Source organism: Eulemur rufifrons, chromosome 5, assembly GCF_041146395.1.
Source record: "Eulemur rufifrons isolate Redbay chromosome 5, OSU_ERuf_1, whole genome shotgun sequence".
NCBI lineage: Eukaryota > Metazoa > Chordata > Mammalia > Primates > Lemuridae > Eulemur > Eulemur rufifrons.
The window spans coordinates 39616390-39641207 of record NC_090987.1 but is presented as its reverse complement, the minus strand read 5'-3'; the positions used below and the strand labels follow the sequence as shown (position 1 = coordinate 39641207).

The 24818-nt window shown below is 37.3% G+C and overlaps 1 protein-coding gene across 1 annotated transcript in view; it reads right to left on the bottom strand.

The window, feature by feature from the left end:
• Window positions 1-24818, bottom strand: part of OSBPL1A (oxysterol binding protein like 1A) — a 187203-nt gene that overhangs the window by 124001 nt on the left and 38384 nt on the right. The window contains exons 5-11 of the mRNA XM_069468506.1: window positions 24429-24540; window positions 19635-19720; window positions 18052-18196; window positions 5233-5294; window positions 5093-5137; window positions 4114-4187; window positions 3935-3998 (exon numbers count right to left, since the gene is read on the bottom strand). Coding sequence (XP_069324607.1) covers window positions 3935-3998; window positions 4114-4187; window positions 5093-5137; window positions 5233-5294; window positions 18052-18196; window positions 19635-19720; window positions 24429-24540 — 588 coding nt within the window. The remainder of the gene's footprint in view (window positions 1-3934; window positions 3999-4113; window positions 4188-5092; window positions 5138-5232; window positions 5295-18051; window positions 18197-19634; window positions 19721-24428; window positions 24541-24818) is intronic.

Genomic DNA, 24818 nt, shown 5'->3' with positions numbered 1-24818 from the left:
CCTCGCAGGAAAAAATTTGGATTCACAAAAAAAAAAAAAAAAAAACCAACCACAAGACGGAACTGGGAGGTAAACAAAGTTGACAGATGAATGGGGAGTGTACAGGCTTCTGGAGGAAGGGGGAGGAGGTGCTGCGGAAATAAGTTTCATCACCCAAATTTTGCCCGGGACAGCCACAAGGACACACACGGAAAAAACAATCTTTCTGTCTTTGGGAATTAATGAAGCAAAGCTGGGGAGCCACAAACACTAAGAAGAGAAGGGGAATCCCCTGGGAAAGAGCTAGAGAAAGTCTCCCCAAATTCCGTCTACTACTCCCATCTCTAACTGATGCATGAGCTGCACGCAAAGATTCAAAGCAGCTCACGTTAACACAGCCCATCTGAACTGAGACCAGAGCTGCTGCCCAAGACACAGAATTGATAATCCAAAACAAGTTGAGAAAATGACTTGCTAAAACAAAGGAAATAACATTTAACAGAGAAAACCAATGAAATCCAAAGGCTACAGAACTTAGCATTCATAATATTAAGGATACAATCCAAAATTACTGGACATATGAAGACAATGAACAATCTAATTAAAAGGCAAAAATAGAATGGGTAATAGGGACTAAAACATATACTATCTACAAAAGACAGAAAATAAAGACACAAATAGGTTGAAAGTAAATGGATAAAAAAGAGACAACACGCAAACAGTAATATAAGAAGAATGAAGTGGTTATATTCATATACTGGCATGATGACAGATACACGTACCAATGGAAGAAAGGAGAGATCCCAGAAGTGAGCCTTCCCATATATGGTCAAACGATTTCTGACAAGGTGCCAGGAACATTCAACGGGAAAAGGACAGTCTTCAAAACTGAGAAAACTGGATATCCACATGCAGAAGAATGAAGTCTGACCCATATCTTACACCATATATGAAAATTAACTCAAAATGAATTAAAGACCTAAACATCAGAGCTAAAATTATAAAATTTTTAGACAAAAAGGAGAAAACTTCATGACACTGGATTTGGCAATGATTTCTTGGATATGACACCAAAAGCACATGTGACAAAAGAAAACAGATACACTGGACTACATCAGAATTTAAAACCTCTGTGCATTAAAGGACACAATCAACAAAGTGAAAAGGCAACCCACAGAATGAGAAAAAAATTGTAAATAATACAGCTGATAAGGAGTTAATATTCAGATATATAAAGAGCTCTTACAACTAAACAACAAAAAATTAAAACCAATTTAAAAATAGGCAAAGGACATTTCTCCAAAGACAATATACAAACAGCCAATAAAAACAAGAGAAGATGCTAAATATCACTAATCATTAGGGAATTGAAAAATCAAAACTACAATGAGATACTACCTCACAGCCATTAGGATCATTACAAAAAAAAAAAAAAAAAAAAAACGGAAGATAAGAAATATCAGCAAGGATGTGGAAAAAATTGGAACACTTGGACACTGTTGGTAGGAATGTAAAATGGTCTAGCCACTGTGGAAAACAGTATGGAGGTTCCTCAAAACATTACAAGTAGAACTACCATGTGATCTAGCAATTCCATTTCTAGGTAATTATCCAAAAGAACTGAAAGCAGGATTTTGAAGAGATATTTGCAAACCCATGTTCATTGCAGCATTATTCACAATAGCCAAGAGGTGGAAGCAACCCAAATATCCACTGACAAATGAATGGACAAAGAAAATGTAGAATATACATACAATGGAATTATTATTCAGCCTTAAAGAAGGAGGAGATCCTGTCACATGCTACAACATGGATGACTCTTAAGGGCATTACGCTAAGTGAAATAAGCTAGTCACAAAAAGACAAATGCTGTATGATTCCATTTATATGAGGTATATGAAGTAGTCAAACTCACAGAAACACAAAGTAGAACGGTGCTTGTCAGGGGCTGGGGGCAGGAGAAATAGGGAGCTGTTCGACAAATATAGAGTTTCAGTTTTGCAAGATGAAAAAGTTCCAGAGATCTGACTCACAACAAAGTGAATACAGTTAATGCTACTGAACTGTACACTTAAAAAGGGTAAAGATGGTAAATGTTATGTGTGTTTTTTTGTTTTTTTTCTGGGTTTTTTTGTTTGTTTTGGTTTTGTTTTTTGAAACAGGGTTTTCCTCTGTCTCCTGGGCTAGAGCACAGTGGCCTTGTCATAGCTCACGGCAACCCCAAACTCCAGGGCTCAAGCGATCCTCCTGCCTCAGCCTGCTGAATAACTGGGACTACAGGTATGTGCTACCACGCCCGGCTAATTTTTCTATTTTTGTAGAGACAGAGTCTCTCTCGTGCTCAAGCTGGTTTTGAACTCCTGACCTCAAGCAATCCTCCCCTGCCATGGCCTCCCAAAGTGTTAGGATTATAGGTGTGAGCCACTGCCCCTGGGCCGTGTGTATGTGTGCTTTAACCACAATTCAAAGTTTTAAAATGAAAAAAAGGAAATTCTGACACATGCTACAACATGGATGAATTTTGAGGATATGATGTTAAATGAAATATGCCTGTCACAAAAGGACAGATACTGTACGATTCCACTTATATGAGGTACCTAGGGTAGCCAGAAAATAGAATGCTGGCTGCAAGGGGCTGCAGTGGGAGGGAGATATGGAAAGTTAGCGTTTCATACTATCATAGCATCAGTTTGAGAAGATAAAAAGGGTTCTGTGGATGGACAGTGATTATAATAGCGCAACAATGTGAGTGTATTAATGCCACTGAACCACACACTTAAAAACAGTTACCATGTTAAGTTTCATATTTATTTTACCACAATTTTTTAAAAAGTACTTTATAACTAGAAATACCTATATATGAAAAAGATCTCAAATCAAGAATCTAAGCTTCTACCTTAAAACACCAGAACGTGAACAGAGCCTGCCTTAGAGGAGTCACTCGTGCCCGCTAGCTCGTACTGATGTGTGATTCATAGAAGCAGGGTTAAACAGACAACTATTAGTATGTAAGAAACTAAAAGTTATTATACAAAACAAAGTGATGCATAACATGGCAGGAGCTAATCAATTTCAGAGAAGCTAAAGACCAAGAAATTTTAAAAGTGTAAGGGGAGTAACTTGTTTATTTTTTGTTCTAAAGAAGGAGGAGATAAAGGACCCAGCTGAGGAAAAGCTTGGTATCACGTAGACGATGAATCAAGAGCAGGAACAGAGGAGAAGGGGCAGGACTGCATCAACAGAAGAAACGAAAAGATGAGATGGGTAAGATTGGAGGAAGGTTCCCGTAGCCCGTCAGGTCTGATGTGAGAAGAGGAAGTTGTGCAGGACACTAATCGGCCAGGCTCTGTCACCAGCTGTACTGCAGGGGTAAGTACCTAATAAGCTCCTGACACCCTGGGAGGAGGCAGGAGGTGTGCTCTGAAGAGCAGGCAGACTGTGAGGTATGTTAACAACCCTAAAGGACTTGAAGTGGAAAACGAGAAAGGATGTCTGGGCTCCAGGACTTAGACCACTCCCTATAGAGGAAAAACATGCTTTATACTCGTGGCTGTCAAAGTAAAACAGCTAGAAGTAAATACAGAGAACCTAAGATTCCTGATTCTGACATAGGCTTTACATTTTATTTTAATCTCAGAGAAACTTCCATTATCCAGATTTACTCATGTATAGATACACACAGGAAATATTAGAAGATCTGTACAGATATTTTTGTATACTCCATCTCTCATTCCACAATACCTGGAGATATATAAAAGTTGATTATATTTTTAACTTTTTTTCCCAAAATGGAGATTCTACAACTTTCCTTGTTCTCAAATAAAAATACATACAACTGCTTTCTACACCATTCCACAGAACCTCAAGATTTTGCAAGGCTTATATAAATGATTAGGGGCAATCACTTGCAGAACTGATTTCACAGTTAGAGCACAAGATCCACGTCTCAGCCTACCGTGCACACTGCTTGAGTCAGGTGTTTGCATCCCTGGCGATAAATGTTATGAACTGCATCAGGCCTGCAAAATAAATATTAAATTATCAAGACAAAAGGAAAGGAGATAAGCAAAAAAATTTAATCTTTCAAAATTTATATAATGAAATTGAGTAAGTTATAAGGATCACAATACTTACTGTTTCCTATACCATGAAAGGACTCCATGCTCTAACACTACCCAGAATAATCTCCAGCCAAAAAATCTTGAACTCTAAAGGAAAAATGACAAAGATTTCTCAAGCAGACACATCCAGATTCCAATGCTTGGCTGAAAAAGTAATTAAGTTATGACAGTTATATACGAGTCTTTCATCTAGAGAGTATTACTGAACATTAAAAAATGATCTAACATGAACTTAGGTGCTAAGTGCAGTAATGAAAACACCACTACCGGTGACAGGAACAGAAGAAATGCCATATTGATAAGGTCAGTGATGAGTACAGTTTATGATTCTGACAATACTGTTCAGGGATATTTATAGAAAATATAACAGTGTGGGCTTCAAAGATAACTTCCTCAAAGTCATGAATGAATGTCTAAAAAAAGAAAGTTATCCTAATTTCATATAATGTAAACATACAAGTACACAAACATACAGAGGGACTGCTTGCAAATGCAAAAGCAATCATGTGCTCTAATATGGTTAATTCTAGAAAATAACTCAACTCCAAAACTCCAAAACGGAAATTTTCATAACCAGAAGAATGTTGTATGTGTACCATGTGACAATTCAAATATTAATTTTCTCCTAAGTCCTCCATGGTTCAATGTTCATAGCAAAAATAATACTGTAATTCTATAATTTAGTGAGGAAAAAAATGTATTTTCCCCAACACCTTTCCCTATAAACTTAGTCACTAGTCACGTAAAAGTCACTAATCAACATACACACATAAAAAAAAAACACCTAAAAGTGACCATCAACATAAAAGAAAGTAATTACTACAATCAGCAGAAGCCTCTTGAAGACCAGCAGCATAAAAATGGTTTACATTATAAGATCCAAGAATGATTAAATCACATACTTTAGAAATGATTTTTTTTAAAAAATAGAAATGGAGCACTTGAGAATTCTTCTTTCCAGTTTTATAATTTAAAAAACCATCCCAGCCTACCTTCCAGAGAGGGCCTTCGTATCGTTTCAATGCTTTGTAGATGACCTATTGAAAACACGTTTTCATTAAAAATGCGTCTGTATATTTCAAGCAAAAATTTTTTTCTAAAAATTACATAACCTTAATCCATGACTACACACCTTATTACCAAGAAGAATGTGTTTCATTTCAGCACCCTGGGCAAGGTCAAGAGGTTTCTGATCTGTGTAAAATATGAGAGAAAAACGCCATCAAGAGCTTAAATGTACTATAAAAATCAATGCTGCGAATACAGCACACGATACTCCTTCATGTTTCCATCAACTACATATTTTTCTTTTCCCCCAAAATTATGGCCTTTTGGTTAGCGAATTATTTAGCCAGCAAATCAAATTAACTTCAGAACACTCTGCAAAGGTTCTGTGATCATCTAAGCTTTCTCGCCTTAAACCACCGTATTAGTTTTCTAGGACTGCTGTAACAAATTACCACCAACTTAGTGGTTTAAAACCGTAACACGTATTATCTTACAGTTTGGGGGTCAGAAGTGTGAAATCAGTTTCACTGGGCTAAAATCAAGGCTTAGAGCTGCATTCCTTCTGGAGGTTCTACAGGAGATTGTTTCTTGGCCTTTTCCACTTGTAGTGGCCACCAACATCACCTGACTCGGGGTCCCTCCCTCCATCTTCAGAGCACACCGCTCCAAGCTCCGCTTCCATCATTTCATTCTCTCTATGTATTCTGATCCTCCTGCTTCCCTCCGATAAGGAGCCTTGTAATTACATGGGTTCACCTGGATAATCTAGTATTTCCCTTCATCTCAGGATACTTAACTAATCACATTTTGGGGCGTCCATTATTCAGCCTACCATAGCCACTCTTAAGCTACCTCACTGGAGAACAGGTAGCAGAGAGAGCTCGCAGGCTGAGGCTGTGACGGTCCACAACTTAGGATAAAAGGAAAAGGTGACAATGGAGAATGAAGCCAGCAAGATATTATGTAATTTTTTCAATCTTACACATGCAAACACTCTATGTTTTGTCAAACAACCACAACAAAAACAGAATTTGGGCCGGGCGTGGTGGCTCACGCCTGTAATCCTAGCACTCTGGGAGGCCGAGGTGGGCGGATCGTTTGAGCTCAGGAGTTCGAGACCAGCCTGAGCAAGAGCGAGACCCCATCTCTACTAAAAATAGAAAGAAATTATATGGACAGCTAAAAATATATAGAAAAAATTAGCCGGGCATGGTGGTGCATGCCTGTAGTCCCAGCTACTCGGGAGGCTGAGGCAGGAGGATCGCTTGAGCCCAGGAGTCTGAGGTTGCTGTGAGCTAGGCTGACGCCATGGCACTCACTCTAGCCTGGGCAACAGAGTGAGACTCTGTCTCAAAAAAAAAAAAAAAAAACAGAATTTGTTTTATCAAAGTTATTTGAGTTCTGAAGTGAGGACACTAAATGAAGGATGAAAGCTACAAAAATAAAACATAAAAACGTCAAATCGCTTACTAATTGCTAGAGAAACAACGGCTACACATAAAAATTGTAACAAAATAGATTTTTCAAAATAACCTATCAATGGTAACTCTGGAACTGTGTTTATGCAGTAAGGTGATATATTCTATCAAATAACCCTTTTATAAATACAAATACCTTGGGGCAATTTTTTTAATATAAAGATCTCCAATGTGCCAATTAGTATGTCCAGTACCAGGGATTCAGCAGTGAACATGACAGAAAAAAACCTGAGTGGTGGGGAAAGCAAAGGAGGAGGGAAATACAAATAATAAATGAATTTTAAAAGATACAGCAGGCATACCAAGGTATGCCAAGATTTTTTAAATAAATGATTTGATAAACAATGACTGGGATATCACTTCAGATTGGAAGATGAGGGCCTGGAGGATACAGGTGGCCACTACATCTAAGGAAGGGATGCTTAGACTAAGGAGAAGATCCAGCCTACAGGAGAAGGGCATTCTAGCAGAGGGAACAGCTAATGCAAAGGCCCTGAGGTACGAGGCAGGCAAGAGACAAAGTCAGAGAAGTAAACAGAAGCCATATCATATAAGGGGGCTTTGTAGGCCAGATGTTTGTGAGCCAGTATAAGGAATTTGGGTTTGTTCTAAATATGATGGAAAGCTACTGAAGGTTTATTAATAAAAGAATAACATGATCTGACTTATGTTTGAAACTCTATCAAAGTATTAAAAAAAATTATACGATACTTAGTGAAATGTGAACTTTGGCTATTTCATGACCTTGAGAACACTGTAATATTACTAATAAGATAATACTATTTTGTTCATGTTTTTTAATAGTTCTATTGAGATACAAATTCACATATCATACAATTTACACATTTAAGCTGTGTAACTCAATGGTTTTTAATATGTTCACTGAGTTGTGCAACTATCACATGGTTATGGTTTTTTTAAAGGTGCCCTTATCTTTTATTAGTATACTGAACTATAGTATATTAATATACCAAATTATGACAGTTCAACTTTTAGTTTTTCGATTTTATAATGGGTTTATTAGGGTATCAAGTGTACTTCAACTTATGATGTTTTCAACTTACAATGGGCTTTTTGAGTTGTAGCCCCATCGTAAGTTGAGGAGCACCTGGTATTTTACAGATGAAATGGCATGATATCTGGAACTGTTTCAAAATAATCCAGGGGTGGGAAAAGATAAAGAAAGAGTAGCCATTATTGATAATTCTGAAGTAGGGTGATGAGTACATCAATTAATTATGCTATTCTTTTTTTTTTTTTTTTTGGTGAGACAGGGTCTTGCTCTGTCACCTGCGCTAGAGTACTGTGGCATCATCATAGCTCACAGCAACCTCAAACTCCTGGGCTCATGTGATCCTCCTGCCTCAGCCTCCTGAGTGGCTAGAGCTACAGGAACGCACCACCACACCCAGCTAATTTTTCTATTTTTTGTAGAGATGAAGCCTCACTCTTGCTCAGGCTGGTTCTGAACTCCTGACCTCAAGTGATCCTCCTGGCTCAGCCTCCCAGAGCGCTAGGAATACAGGTGTGAGCCACCATGCCCAGCCTGCTATTCTGTATTTTAAGCTGTGATAATTTCCGTAATAATGTTTTTTCAAAGGTCACTGTGGCTGCTGTGTGGAAAATGGCTGGTAAATGTGACAAGAGAAAAGCAGAGAGACTCGTTACAGAGAGAGAGCAATCGTGCAAGTAAAAGAGACTCGTGGTTAGGACTAGTGAGTTAGTAAAATGCAGACAGGTTTTACTATGAAGAGAAATATATAGGTTTGAGATTAATTTTGGAGGTAAATTTATAAAGCTGCTGATGGGTAAAGCTGGGGCTGATGATATATTACTTTAGTGGGGAAAAACTTTTTAAAACATTAACTGAAAAATGAATGATCAGTTTAGTTTTTCTATCTAGCACATAGGAAGATGTCTTATAAAGGTCTGCCAATCCTGTGTTATTTTTGTTCTACCCACAGTGCACTTTTGAGAAATTATTCCTTTAGGCAGAGAAGAAGACGACGACAATATGATTTCTTTCATAGTATTCTGCCTTAATGCCAAAAATAAATTCTGAGCTCCTGCCAACTAGATAAAATTCCAGGACAGAGCCCTCATTTCTGGATTCAATGTCTAAAGTAAATGGCACACAATAAGAATTCAATTAAATGCTTTTTGAACTCAATAGCCTCCCTACTTAGATGAGTTCTATAACCAGTCATTTCAAAAATATACTACATCTCCTCTCAACCACAATAAAGTAAAAAACTGAAATGATGTAATATTTAAATTTTTGTATGACACAAATTTATCCCTTAACAGGAAAAATAAAAAATGTCAATTCTCCTATATGTAAATTAATTTATATAAAATGCAATTCCAATTAAATCCCAACGGGGAACCTAAGAAAATTATTTTAAATGCCATCTGGAAAAATAAACAAGAATGTTAAAGAAATTCTCTTAAGAACAAGAACAGTAAGGAGAAACTTTATTAGCTATTAAAACATAATAAAAATAGTCATTAAAAGTGCAATACAGGCTAAAGAAGAGCCAGATGAGGCAATGAAAGAGAATAGAAAATACTAAATATGAAAAGAAAATAAATTCTTAACATATATTGGCAAGACAAAACAATGGAAAAGGAAAGCTTACTTACATAAAGAAAAGTGATTAGCAATCTGAGACTCTCACATCCTAACACACGCTCTTACACCAGTTTTCCTGCTGCAAGTCCTCCGACCACACTCACATACCACCAAGCTCTGGGCCTCTGGCAGCCTCTCCAACACTATATCTACCTCTCTCCAACTCGCCCTGCTCTAGGCACCCTGGCAGCTTTCCTCCTCCTCCTCAAAGGTGCCACATCTTCTCTTGCTCTAGGGCTTTCACACCTGCTTTCCCTCTGCCTTGAATGCTCTTCTGCCAGATACCCTCAGGGCTCACTCCCGTACTCAATTCAGCTCTTTTGCTCAAAGTCACTTAGAGAACTCTCCCTTTTCATCCTAAGACACCCCATCCCACCATCACTCTCTGTCCCCTCAACCTATTTTCTTGCACCTCACTGCCTGACAGCATACATGCATTTAATTTTTTGTCTCTGTCCTCCCACTAGAATATATTACTCCAAAGCATGGGGACTGTCAGATTCTGTTCACTGTTGGATCTCCAGCACCTAGGACAGTTCTTGGCACAGCAGAGGCTCAGCATGTGCTGAATGAATGTGATTTGAGATAAACTAGGAGAAAACAGAATCAAATGTTTACCAACTTTCTACTTAAGCTTTTAGAAGTCTTAGAAAAAAATCAAAAAGGAACATCAACAAATTTGATTAAAAATTTAAAATATTCTTTTCTTTTTAAAAAGAAACAAGACTAGGAAAATTTAGTTGTAAGAAATATATAGAAATAATGATTACCCTGATCACTAGACTTCTGGGTGAAAAACAAATATGTTATATTCACATGAAGTACTATCCAAAAGGTGAGCCACGAAGACTACGCTTCCGGGGACAATATGGAAAAGACTGTTGATGCTTGATAAAAAGTAGGATTTTAATATACCAACTCTATACTTTCCTGAGATGTCTGCAGCCCACACCCATTCACCATTCTCTGAGCACTGCCCTTTCGGTGCTTCTAGGGGAGGGCCCTAGCAGCCCCCTTTATACAGTACGGCCCTGCCCCCACAGTCCCAAGTGATTATAGCCAGCTAACATAAGCGAGTACTGTCCGATGATCTCACACTGTATTTAAAACTGAGGCTAAGAGACTGTGGTCTCCTCGTTAGTATAGTGGTGAGTATAAAAAATAAGAAAAAGAAAAAGAAAAAAGAAAAAAAGAGATTGTGGTCTACTAATGGAGTTACGGGGCTGCCATCTTCCATTATGTATACTGGAAAATAAAAAAGCTGGTCTGCCAAGAGCATGGTCTGGTAGGAGACCATGCAGAGAGAGAGACAGATACACATACAGTGAGTGGCGGCCATCTTGGTTCCTAAGGGTTCTCTGGTTCCCAATTTCATCCCATCTGATGCCTACTGTCATTTTCTGCTTTGGAATATCATGAGATACCTCTGTATTCTTATATACATATAACCTTTCTTCTCTTACACTCTTGAGTTGGTATCTTATTATTTAACATTTTTTAAAAATCTATTTTACCATGAAATATTAACTAAAAACTAAATTTTTGAATGTTTGTGTTACGGGTGATTATAAACTTTTTGGTAACTTTGTTTCATACCAACTACAAACAAGCATTAGTTTTACAATTTCAAAAATGCTCTAAAATAGGTGTGAAAAGAGATTGGAAGGATGCCAAAGTAACAATGGTTAGTTTGGGTAATTTGTGTTTTTTCTCTATTTTTAAAACTTTCTATGTTGCAGATATTGTTCTTGTGAATTTTTTTTTTTTTTTTTTTTTTTTTTTTTTTTTTTTGAGACAGAGTCTCACTCTGTTGCCCAGGCTAGAGTGAGTGCCGTGGCGTCAGCCTAGCTCACAGCAACCTCAAACTCCTGAGCTCAAGCGATCCTCCTGTCTCAGCCTCCCGAGTAGCTGGGACTACAGGCATGCACCACCATGCCCGGCTAATTTTTTCTATATATATTTTTAGCTGTCCATATAATTTCTTTCTATTTTTAGTAGAGGTGGGGTCTCGCTCTTGCTCAGGCTGGTCTCGAACTCCTGAGCTCAAACGATCCGCCCACCTCGGCCTCCCAGAGTGCTAGGATTACAGGCGTGAGCCACCACGCCCGGCCGTGAATTTTTTTTAATTATACCTTTTCAAAACCTTCCATCTTGCCTTTTTTCAAGAACACATTAACAGCTTTGTTCAGGAATGTTCAACTTTGGTTACTAACATAAACTACAAAGTAAGAGTATATTTGAATACCAATAATCAACTTTTCAATGTTTACGAGGGAAGTTTTTTTTTTCCACAGTTAGACTGATATTTGTATGGAACTTTGTTATTCCTTGTTCCATTTGGATGCTTCTGAATCTAAATTTTGAAGGAAAAACCATTATAAATCACCACATAGAAACAACATTCAAGTGTTTGGCAAATTTGTAGAGACTAGGAATCACATTTTAACATCGACATCTGGTTTTGTGACTCTTTTAGCACTTTGGAGATTCCTTTGCCTAATTCCCAGGTAGGAAAACAACTTTGGTTCTTAACTAGTAATTGACAGATAAAATTTAAATTATGTAATGTGGTTACTGCCATTGCTCTATAGTTCATAAAGCTGATTAGAGAAATCCTTTCCAGACATCTGTACCCTCCCTTACATTACTTCTGGATGTTTACCTTTCAATGTTAAATCTGTCTATAAACTGATACTAACTTTCTAAGGTAATCATGATTTTTAAATTGGAATTATTGCCATGCGCATCTTTCTACTTTTATTATACAGTAATGTATCCATGAACAAAGTATTTTTAAATGTTAAATATGGTTTGGGCATGGTGGCTCACCCCTATAATCCTAGCACTTTGGGAGGCTGAGGCAGGAGGATCGCTTGAGCCCGGGAGTTCAAGACCAGCCTGAGCAACAGCAAGATACCAGCTCTACACAAAAAATACAAAAATCAGCCCAGCATAGTAGTGCACGCCTATAGTCCCAGCTACTCAGGAGGCTGAGGCAGCAAGATCACTTGAGCCCAGGAGTTTGAGATTGCAGTGAGTTATGACGACACCACTGCACTCTAGCTTAGGAGACAAAGCAAGACCCTGTCTCAAAAAAAAAAAAAAAAAAAAAGTTAATTAAAACAAAACTTAAAAAAAATACAGTTTTAATGTTAAAATAATGGTATAATGTAGCTATCATTCTGCAATTTCCTTTCTTAACACTGTTTTCATTTATCCATGTTGACATATGTAGCTGTAGTTTATCTATTTTAGTGCCACTGCAAGGATAAACCAATTGATTTAAGCAGTTAAGCTTATCTCCACTTTTCACTATGTTAAGTAGACCTGAAATAAACATCATGGTACATACCCTCTTGTATTGAAGTGAATGAATTTTTTTTTCATGTAAGTGAAATTTAATCTTGGTTCTATATCTCTAGGTGAAGTCTTTAGTCATGTGCCTATTTTTTTTTGCCATCTATATATCTTTTTTGGTGAAGTGTCTGGTTGAACCATTCAAAAATTGGGTTGCTTTATCTTCCTATTGTGTTAAAAGGGTTCTTCACATATTCTAGATGCCAGTACATTGTTGTATATGTTTTGCCAATATTTTCTCCCATACAACGGCCAGCATTTTCATAATAGTGCTTAGTGAAGAGCATAACTTTCTAATTTTGAGAAAAGTCCAATTTATCAGTATTTTATAGTTAAGAAATCTTCACCAAATCCAAACTAAGATTTTCTCCTACGTATTCTTCTAGATTTTTATGGTTTTAACTCTTATATTTATTTCTGTGATCAGTTGAGAGCTAATTTTTATTGTGTGAGGTCAGGGACAAGAGTCACTGTTTTGCATATTGCCATCCAACTTTTCTAACACCACTTGTGTGGTAAGTTTATTTTTTTCCCCATTGACCTTTGCCAAAAATCAATTGACTATATTATACATGTGGGTTGATTACCGGATTCCCCTGCTCCATCCATCTGTACACCTATTCTTACACCAATCCATTCTGTCCTAAAATAAAGTAGTATAAGTCCTTCAACTTTGTTCTTTTTCAAAGTTGTTTTGGGTATCCTAGGGTCCTCTGTATTTCAATATAAAATATATAATCAATTTGTTAATTTATACCCAAAAAACCCTGCTAGATTTTGATTGGGATTACAGTGAATCACTAGATCAATTTGGGGAAACTGACACCTCAATGTCAAGGCTTCTGATTCCTGAAAACAGTACACCTCTCCATTTGTTTAGATATTCTTATATTTCTCTCACCCAATGTTTTGTGGTTTTCAGTGGACAAGTCTTGTACCTCTTTTACCAGGTTTATTCCTAAGTATTCCATAAAATTTTAATGCTATTATAAATGGTTTGCTTTTTCAATTTCAACTTCGGACTAGTATAGAGAAATACAATTGATTTTTATATATTGAACTAGCTCACTCTAATAGGTTGTTGTAGATTTCTTAGGATTTTTTTTTTTTAACATGAATGATCATGTCATCTATGAATAAACAGTTTTACTTCTTTTTCAGTCTGAATGTCTTTTATTCCTTTTTCTTGCTTTACTGCCCAACTAGAACGTCCAATACAACATTAATAGAAGTAGGGGGAATGGAGGAAAATCTAGTCCCTGTAACTTATGGTCAAAAGCAGAAGCCTCTCTTGATGTTTTAAAGTTTATATTGCACACTTAGGTCTTTAAAATACCTAGAATTCAGTTACCAACATGAAATAGGCATCTAAAATGACCTATAGCTATGTAGACAGTCAATTGTCCCAGCATTATTTACTCGATCCTTTCCCCACCCACTTATAATGCTACCTTTGTCATTTACCAAGTTCCCATATGTACACACTTTAATGTCTCAACTCTCTGGTCTTCCTGTGTACCCTGAACTAACGCCAATACCAAGATCTTGCTGGGAGATCTTATCTCATGATTTTAAATAACTGTATGGATATGTGCTAACAATTCCCAAATTTCTATCTCCACCCAGATTTCTCCCTTAAACTCAATCTTCTACTTCTAGCTGTCTCCCTTGGTTTGTATAATGGATATTGCAAAATTTAAATATATTAAAAAACCAAACCCCTAATTCTCAGCAACTGCTAACCTGCCCCTCCTGCAGCCTTCCCCTTCTCAAGTAAGTGAGAACTCCGTTCTCCCAGGTGCTCAAGGCAAACACTGTCATCCTTGACTCCTACTCCTCTGATTCCTCATATCTAAGCCATTGGAAAATCCTGGCCGTTCTACCTTCAAAATGTGTAAACAAATTCAACTACCATCTTTATTGCCACTATCCTGACACAAGCCAGTTATCATCTCTCACCTGGATTATGCCAGTAGCCTCTTAGCTGCTGTCCCTTCTTCCTTGCCCTCCTACCATCTATTCTGTAGACTAGAGCAATCAGCTTTTACAACATAAGCCAGACCATGTCACTGCTGCATTTTAAACCTCCCACATCTTCCCATTTCACGTGGACATAAGCTTCACGTGGACTTGCCTGTTGGGTTTTTCCCCTCACCGCTCTAGATCCCTCATCTCTGGACCAGTACCAGGCGCACAAGCACTTCATATATCTTTGCTGAATGAATAAATGTTTTAATTCCCATAGGCTCCTATTAGTCTTCCTGTCCAGCAAGACAAGCTAGCTGCCTTACTTCTCTCTCTTCCCCTTTAAAATTCTCAGCCCCCGACTCTCCTGTAAAAATCTATGATCACCTAGTCAAGTTCTATGGAAACTCTGAGGATTCTGGCTGAGACTGCTTTGAATTTATTTATACATTAATTTGGGAAGAACCATTAGCTTTTCAATGTGGAGTTTCTCCCCACCAAAGACATGGTAGGCTCTCCATTTTTTAGGTTTTCTTTTCTGTCCTTCAGCTGTGTTTCCTTCACAAAAAACTAAGTATCTTTTATCAAATATGTTCCTACTTACTTTGTTTTTACTATTACCATCAACAGTACACCTTTTTAAAAATTACATGTTCTATTAATAACTGTCACAAATAAATCATCAAGCTCGTTTTCTATTGCTTCGTTCCTCCTTAACTTTAAACATGCTTAAAATTCCCTTGCCTAAAAAAAACCTCCACTTGGCCATGGAGCCATCTCTTCTGTTTTTAAACAGTGTTTCCTCAGCTTCTTTGATTTCTACTCAATCCCTAACCCCTAACCCAACTTTTGCCCAACTACCCTGTGGAAACTGAAACTACTCTGTCCAAATGACCCCCGGGCATTCAGTCACTGAATTCCCAGCTTTTTCTCAGAGTTTATCTTCTTCAATCTAACTTGCACATGACACTGATAACATTTTCCCTCTTCTTTTGCCTTCCATAGAACTTGCATTTTTCTCACTTCTCCTGGGTACTTCTTCTCTGTCCCCCAATTTCTCCTCTAACTTTTATTTCAGGAAGAACCTATATCTGTCTCAGGGATACAGGGAAAGCAGATTTTGAGCAAGCTCTTGAAGTAAAACTAGGGTTTACCAGATGGACATGCAGGAAAAGGGCCTTTCTGGCAGAGAGAACAGCACGTGCAAGGTGGGGACAGCATGGCAACCGCGGAGCCTCAGTCCAGCCAGAGAGCTGCACTGTCCAATACGGCAGGCACCAATCACATGTAGCTGTTTGGTACCTGAAATGTGGCTAGTCCACACCGAGATGTGCTGTAAGTGTAAAATACACACCAGATTTCAAAGACTTGGTACCAAAAAAGGAAAGTAAGACAGCATTGATAATTTTCACTGATTACATGTTGAAATGGTATTTTGGATACATTGCTTTAAATAAAATACATTAGTAAAATTAATTTCACCAGTTTCTTTTTACTTTTCTTAATGTGGCTACCAGAAAACTTAAAATTACAAAGTGAACTCCCATATTTCTACTGGACAGTGAAAGTGTGATCACACAGGACAGTCAAAGAGGAGATTCTTTAATAAATTTTCTTCCTCCTTTCTACTCCAATTGCCATCACTAAAGATCAGGTCCTAATCACCTTTCACCGAAGACCATTTCAACCTCTACTGGTCCCTCCCTATTTGTCATGGGCCTGTCACAGTCTATCCTATTAACTATTAACCTTCCCAAGGCACCTCATTCCTCCACAGCTCACTTATCTGAGTTCCTCTGGCTTTCCAAATTAAGGGGTAAAATAGCCTGGCATTTCAAGGCTTTCCTCTAGGTAAGTCTCAAATGCATTTTAGGATGACCTAGTACTGCTCCCCGTTATATTCCCTTGGATGTGTCAAACTGGGGATGTCACCTAAACTTGACTTACATTTTTCACCTTAATGCCTTTTCTCATAATCTTCCCTCTGCTTGGAATACCCTTTCCCAAATTCCTGCTTATCACAGTCTTACTAATAATGGTATTGTGTTTATAGTAAAAAGTACATGGAAGGGGCCTTCTGTTAGAGATACAAACTGAAGTATTATTTAGAGATTAAATGTTTAAAAAATCCTACTCAAGGCCACACATGGCCCTCCAGATCCCCAAGTGTGGCCCCTCGACCGAATCCAAACTTCTCAGAACAAATCTCTTTAATAGAGGATTAGTTCTGTAAAATCTGGATTCAGTCAAAAGGCCGCACATATGGATCCAGAAGGCCACAGGTTCCCCACCCCTAACTGCCATTTCTTCAAGTACCTATTTTTAATTACTCCAGACCTTTAACGAATATGCAACCCTCCCAAGGTGTTATGTGCTATGCCTGACTCTAGGTGCTGGGTAAACTAGACAGTAAAATACTAGCCCTGCCCTTAGGCATTCAGTCTCACGGGAGACAGCTATGAAAGCCAACAATACCACAGAGCGTGGTTTAGGCTCTGATGGAGGTGAACACGGGGTCCTGTGGAACCACTGGCAAGTCTTAATCCAGACTGGTGGTTATGCAGCAGGAAGCACCCTAAAAACTGATATGGAAAGGCCCTACTGGGCTGTTCCTCTTTTAAATACCCAAGACACCTTTTGCAGCTTCTCTTCTGGTTACTCAATTCTGTCTTCAGTACCGTCATGTATGCACGTACAGTCAATTCTCATTATTTGAAGAGTCCATACTTGCAAGTTTGCCTATTGCCAAGATTTATTTGTAAACCCCAAATCAGTACTTGCTGCAAGTTCTTGGTCATTCACAAATGTGCCCAGTGTGGTAAAAAAAAGTTTGAGTTGCCCAACACTCACTTTCCCAGCGGAAGTATAATAAGGTAATACTCAGCCTTCTTCTTTCATACTGTAAACAAGTGCCCTCACCACAGGTCACAGTTTTCACATTTCTATGCTTTTTCTTGGTAATTTTGCCATTTAAAATGGTACCCAGGTATAGTGCTGAAGTGCTATCTAGTGTTCCTAAGTGCCAGAAGCTCATGATGTGCCTCACAGAGAAAATACATGCTACATAAGCTTCACTCAGGCATGAGTTATGGTACCACTGGCCATGAGTTCAATGGTAATGAATCAACAATATACATTAAATAAGGTGTTTTTAAATAGAAGCACCAACAAAACAAGGTTACCATTGACCAATTGATGAAAATATTGTGACCAGAGGGTCTCAGAAACCTAACCCTGTATTTCCTCTAGGAGCAATGGTTCAGCGTTCCCTAAGTCAGTGTTGCCAGCAACTATATAGACCATAACTACTACAAATAACAAGATCTCGAGGGTAGGATCTATCTCAGTTATACTTCTTTTGTGTCTGTGAATGCCTTCACTTTAAAATTAAACAGAGACCATACAGTTTAACAAAAGGTGAAAAACAAAAACAAAAAACCAATTTTATATACCACTGACTTCATTTTAAAACTTCAAAATGAACAACCATGGTGTTCGCCAACATGCTTACCATTTTTGTTCTTCAGATTAGGGTCTGCTCCACTTTTTAGAAGCTTTAAGGCACATTGTTTATGGGCCCGGTAAGCTGCACAATGCAAGGGTGTATTTCCTAACTGATCCGAACAGTTAACATCAGGAGGATTGGGCCTGTTGAGCTAACAATTAAAGAAATGCAAAGCAGAATTATATACCAAAGACAGACTTTCTCCCATAATCCTCAGGAAAGTGTATCAGCAGAGCCTGAAGAATGCCAGGCTCCTTGGCATCTAGACATCAGTGGCTTCTAGCTCACTAAGCCAGCCAACCCCGCTATGCCCATGCTCATTCTCAGGTGCCACACGACCTCAGGCCTGTGTCCAGGCCCCACACTCCTCTGACAACAGACATCATCACCCTCTGCCCCAGCACCACCCCATCCACCCTGGACATTAAGATTTCACAAGATAATCAACAATACATTAGGGTATACTTTAAAGTAACTAGAAGAGTGGAATTGGAATGTTCCTAACACAAAAAAATGTTAAATGCCTGAGGTGATGGATACCCCAAATATCTTGATTTGATTAATTCACATTGTATGTATGTATCAAAACATCACATGTACTCTATAAAGATATGCAACTATTATATTCCATAATAATCAAAAATTAAGAATTTTTACAAAAAAAGATTTCACGAAGACTTTGAAGACGTGCTTCCTCCTACTGGCCTTGCCATTCACACTTGTGACAGCAAAATCACAAATCAGTCTACCACAGGCAGGCCTGCAGCAGAGTTAAAACCATAAATGTTCAATGTGCAAATGTCAAAGTTCTACTGAATCTGTTGTTCCAAACTTACTGCTTTAGAAGCTTTTTTATTTCCAACAGCATTTCCAGAAGCAGATAGAAGCTTCTTTATATAGTTTCCATTTCACAAAATTTAAAAAGTGTTTTAGACGCTATACTTAGAAACCAAAGAAGCCTTTTCAAATGAGCTGAAATAACTTTAAAGCAAATGGCAATGCTTCAGTCATGAATTCAGAACAAATTTAGAGTTCCATGTTTAATGAGACTGTGTGGGAATGGAAACTGGAAAGTAGGTCTCCTAAGGGGAAAAAAGTGGGCAAAGCTTTTAGTCTGCTCTAACGTGATATAAATATTCCAAAACACTGTCCCTTCCTTGCATGTTACTTTATAGAAGTTTAGCATTCCTCTCAGAAATTATTGCTGACCAAAACTAGAACTTATTCCTTCATAGGGTCTGATATATTGTGTTTCAATTGGCTTAATTTGAAAAAAAAAAAAAAAAGTTTAAAAATTGTCCTTACATTAGCTATTTACAATGCAAATTCAGATTCTTATCCATAGGTTTTATGGTGGAGAAAGGGATGGGGATATGAATTAGAAATTCAGAAAGAACATCACTTTTAAAATGTGCCCTGCTTAAACTATTACCATTCTAAGTGTTTTTAGATATTTAAGGACTTCTGTTTTACTATTATTATCTCTGGAGTTTTTGGTCCCACACTTTAAATTATGAACTTAACATCAAGTAAAAATTTCCCTGAAGTGTAAAGTAAAGAAATAATGCTTTTTGGTTTTTTTGTTTTACCAGAGCTGTGAGTTCTGTTGTTTTGCCTTCTCTTGTGGCTGCTAAAAGTAATTCTTCAAGCTTTCTTTGTTGAGTCCTTTCTACAGCTGTAAAAGGAAAGCACACGTCACTCCACTGCTGGTCAGGGTCTGATTAGCAAATCCGTTACTAAAACATACAAGGAATAAAGTGATCATGGTGAGAAAAAAATCAAAATGTTTTAAATTGTAATTCAAATGCAGGTAACCTTTATTGTTATTCTCATTGCCTTTACATTTCAGATTACAGAATTGAATTTCTTTCAGGTGTGGATGAATTTATGTTTTCAATTCAGAGCCTTTAAGATTTTTAGTACAATACCCATCACAAATAATTATGGATTACTTTTACATACTGAAATACTATTACGTATCTGCCTTAGAAAGGTAGATAAATGGGGTTCATACCTTGCAAAACCTTAGAATGTGAAAAGAAACAATAAGAAATAGCATTGGTAGGAAGATGTACAAGCCATATAAGTATATGCAGATATCAATTTACTTATATATTTCCACATATTTATTTAACAAATACTATGGTGCTTAATATGTGCCAAGTGCTATTCAAAGCACTTTAAAAATATTAACTCATTAAATTCTCCTAACTTCTCTGAGGTAGCCATTACTGTAAAATCATCCTGATTTTTACAGACAAAGCAACTGAGGCACCAAGAGGTTAAGGAATTTAACCAAGGTTGCACACCAAAAGTGGGGGGCTGGGATTTGAACATGAGCAGGCTAGTTCCAGGGTCCATGTTCTTACTACTACACTTCTCAGAGATCAGACTTGCAGGAAAAGAGCAACTGGCAACCTGATTTGTGTAAGAGACTGGAATAGGAAAATAAATCTCATTTCTGCTAGATTTGAATTGTTTTGGCTTATAGAAAGAAAGTAATGTCATAGGAAGTCTTAGTAATCCCACTTAACATACTTGCACAATGTCCTGTGGAACTATAAGAGGTTTTTTGGGTCGTAAAGTCATGGACAGAGAAGCAGGGTTGGGGAGCCGGGTGACGGGGGAAACAGATGAACATTCACCAGTAGTAATTACCGTGCACTAAATGAAGTTTCAGACTCGATGCACACTACTGCATTTAAACTACAGGGAACACATATATCGAATTCAGGAATAACTGGGACTAGGTAGGTTAGCTTTGTCTTAAGAAATGACTAACGTTACTATATGTCATCATCTTATTTTCCACATTTTTATTTCCACACCCAGACTCTCTCTCCACCTCAGAAGGAGGCCACACCTCTATGTAGACTCCCCAGGGCTGCTTCTCTTGCTGGGATTCACTATCTTCAATCTCCCCTCTCACTGGTTCTACAGCCACTGGACTGTGAGCTCTTTGAGAACAGTGATGTCTCTATCCCTCTTGTACATACGTCTATAGCTGCATGTATTACCCCAAGCTGTAATTTAACTCCTCAGTCATTCATGAAGTCAGGTACCTGTTCTTATCCCCCTGTGTATCCTAGACATTTACGACAGTGTAGCACAATGCATATTTGGTCAATAAATATTTATTGACTAGTCAAATAATGCTTAATAATGTTTGTTCCTGACTTTAGGGAAATAAAGGACACCCTAATGTTTCTTTCTACGTTGTCCAGGCTCATAAATACAGGAAAACAGAGATTTGGAGTCAAAAACTCTACATACGTTCCTGGACTATGTTCCTGTACATTTCCTGTCTTGTGTTCATTCGAGGCACTGAAGGAAGACTGTTGATCCTGCCAATGAAAAGCAAATATCCTAGTCTGGGGTGGTGAAGCTTCCACAGTGCTAGTAATGTTCTGTTTCTTTTGGGTGCTATTTACAGAGATGTGTTCTATTTGTGAAAACAGTGAGCTGTATATTAACAAGGTGTACTTTTCTCTATATATTTTGTATCTCAATAAATGTTTTAAAGCAAATATTACAAATCACAAAAATCATTTGTCCTATGAAATTTAAATTTAATTTCACTCTAATGCTTTCCTTTCAATCAGAATCGAGTTAGTAGGGATCTCAGAGGTCATGGCGTCTACCTCTGTCCTGGTAGACACATATACATGCAAATGACAGGTTAAATAGTACACTTGAAATGCAAGAGAGCACCTAGAAAATGTGCTTCATCAGTGATAGAAAATCATTATTTTCTAATCACCATAGTAATAATTTATTAGGGCAAATATTATCAATTAATGCTAAAACCATTAACTAAAACTTTATTGGTAAACAGGATATTTACATGGTCTCAACTTTTCTCCCACAGATTATTTATTAACCACAAAGGGAAAACATACCTTTGCAGTGGACCAGGTGATCAGAATTAACATCACCAATAATGAAACAAAGTTACATCACGTGCCTAATCTCATGCATTGGTATATACTACAAAATATTCCTGCCAAGAATACATATCCTGAATCTAATGACATGAAAAGAGAAAAACCCAAATTGAGTGATATTCTACAAACCATTCCACAACTGCTTTTCTCCTCAAAAAGGTCAATATCATGAAAGACAAAGGCTAAGGAATTGTTTCAGATAAAGAGAGACTAAAGAGATGTGACAATTAAATGCAACATGGAATTCTAGATTAGATCCTAGATTGGTGGAAAATGGACAAAGAACATCATTTAAACAACTGGCAAAATTTGTAGATAAAATGTATATTGCATAATATTATATTAATGTTAAATTTCCTGAAATTAATCATTAGATCGTGATTATGTAAGAAAATAATCTTTGTTCTTAAGAGATACATACTGATAACATACTTCAGGGGTAAAGTATCACTATGTCTGCAAATTACTCTCAAATAGTTGAACAAAAATAATTAAAAGAAAATCAATAATATATAAAAATTTAAACCAGATGTATCCAAATGTTAACAACTGGTGAATATAAGTGAAGGACATATGAGTGTTTACTGTATTGTTCTTGAAACTTTCCTATAGGTTAGAAATGTTTCAAAATAAAAACACAAATGAGATACAGAGAAAGAAGGTCTTCCTCTCTAGTGCCTGACAGTGGTAGTCCACCTACCTTCTCACCAAATACCTCTAATCATGGGAAACTCACTGCATCTTTAAAGGCAACCCAAGCCAGTATTACAATACATTGAACCCAAAAATAAACTCCCTGGTACTCTGTCAACTGAGCCATCTTCTGGACCTGGTTCTGCTACAAATAAGATCACCCCTCATCCCAAATATGAGCTCTTTTGAGTATCTAAGTATGATTTTATTGTGCCAACATATGTCTTTCTTTCTGGGGTAAAATATTTCCTGTCTCTCTGTGCCTTACCCTACGGCACGGTTTCTGGTCTACCTACGTTCTTGCTGAGTTACTTGATGAATGCTGTAGTCTGCCAGTGACCCATTTAATGCTCTATTCACAAATGACATTATATGCGGCTAAGGTGATCTCATTAGAACAGAATCACTCAATTAAGTCTCGACTTCTATTTCCCAGGCTAGGACCACGGCAGCTGACAAATCATATTACCCGTAAAGTCAACTAAGCCCTTGTCCTTGTGCAGTTTGGGTTTTCAAAGGGCTCTAGAGCATGTCTTTACAATTGCGCTTATTAAATGTCAACTTGTCAGACTAAGCTAACATTCCAGTCTGTCAGGAAAGCCTCAGTTCTGGGTTCTCAACTAGTTATAATTAAAATGATAGGACAGGATCAAAGACAGTATACCTCATCCTCCCAATTAGATCACAATTTATTAAAGGGCAGGAATCACATCTAATATGTTCTACATGTGCCCAAGTCACATCATACAGTGCCTGATAGGAGCTGTTACGTGTTGATTTGGCTCTTCACTGACAATGAGAGGGCTCATTTCAAATGCAGGAGCAAGTTAAGATGTCTGACAAGTAGATATTATTTTGTAACTAGAGAACAAGTGAGATTTTAGTTTTCAGGGCCAATTAGAAAGTTATAAAAAAAAAAGCAGGATTTTGGTTTTTATATAGATAAAAAAACTAATAATTAAAATTTAAAAATCAACATCTTTTAAATATAAAATTATATTGCCCTTGTCTGAATTTCAAAGGAAAGAAACACGGGGTATGTGTGAAACTGCTACTGTAATTTAGTATCTTTATTCATAAAGTAGAAATTTAGGATCTTCTCTTATCTGTGTTAGATATACCACTGAATAATTACAGCAAAGCCCTGGGTATTCAGGAAATTACCCTATTGCATGAGGGTTTCCCAAAGTAAGCACTGAAACGTTTTTGTTTTAAACTATTTTAGAGAAATTCCTCCGAGTTATTGCAGACTCATGTGTCTTCTTAAATGCAATTTAATCTTTGATGTTCGTAACAGCGAAGCTGATCCATCAGGAAATCACTGTTGAAGTCCTCAGGAAAACGAGCCGGCCAGAGCTATCGTCTGCAGTAGCTATCACTCCTACAGTTCCTCTGTCCCGTACATCTGTATTCCAGTAGTATCATGCTTTCTCAGCCTATCAGCCACGTTCCCTCAAGTCTCTAATTTCCTACTTTTAATTTTGTTGAGTATTTGAACAATAGATTATAACTTGCCACAATTTTGTATAAATTAAGAGTTTCAAAGCTGTAAGTAAAGAAATTCTTGTGTAGATAATTTTGTGTCTAATCAATGACTCCCAAGTGACATTATCATTAGACCACAGGCTTGCTAACCTCTATTTTGGTATCAATCATATAATATCTCGGAAACCAGTTTTACTCATATTCTGGACTTTGGCTATAACTAAAGTAAATGCCATTTGTGTTAAGATCCGTAATATTTACCTTCAAGCATGTTTCTGATATCTTTGTCATGAGTGACTTCTTTTGCTGTCTGTCCATTCCCATTAACAACAGTAGTATCAGCATTATATTCTAAAAGAAGCATCACCAACTCCTAAAAAATACAGAGAAATTATTTTCAGCTATTATTAAGATTTTATTGCATTACAGGCTTTTTCCAAGTTACTAATTACTATAGAGTTTCCACAACAGAAAAAAAGTACTATGTAAGAATCTTTATATCACATCAGTTATGTCTACAATAAGTGATGCAACTAGTTGTGATAATATTTGACAATTGCCAATCCACACTTAATACACAGCCAACTTCTATGATTGATTTTTAAAGTAAACTATCTGGTTGTTTTACTGAAATAACTCACGAGGTCAAAC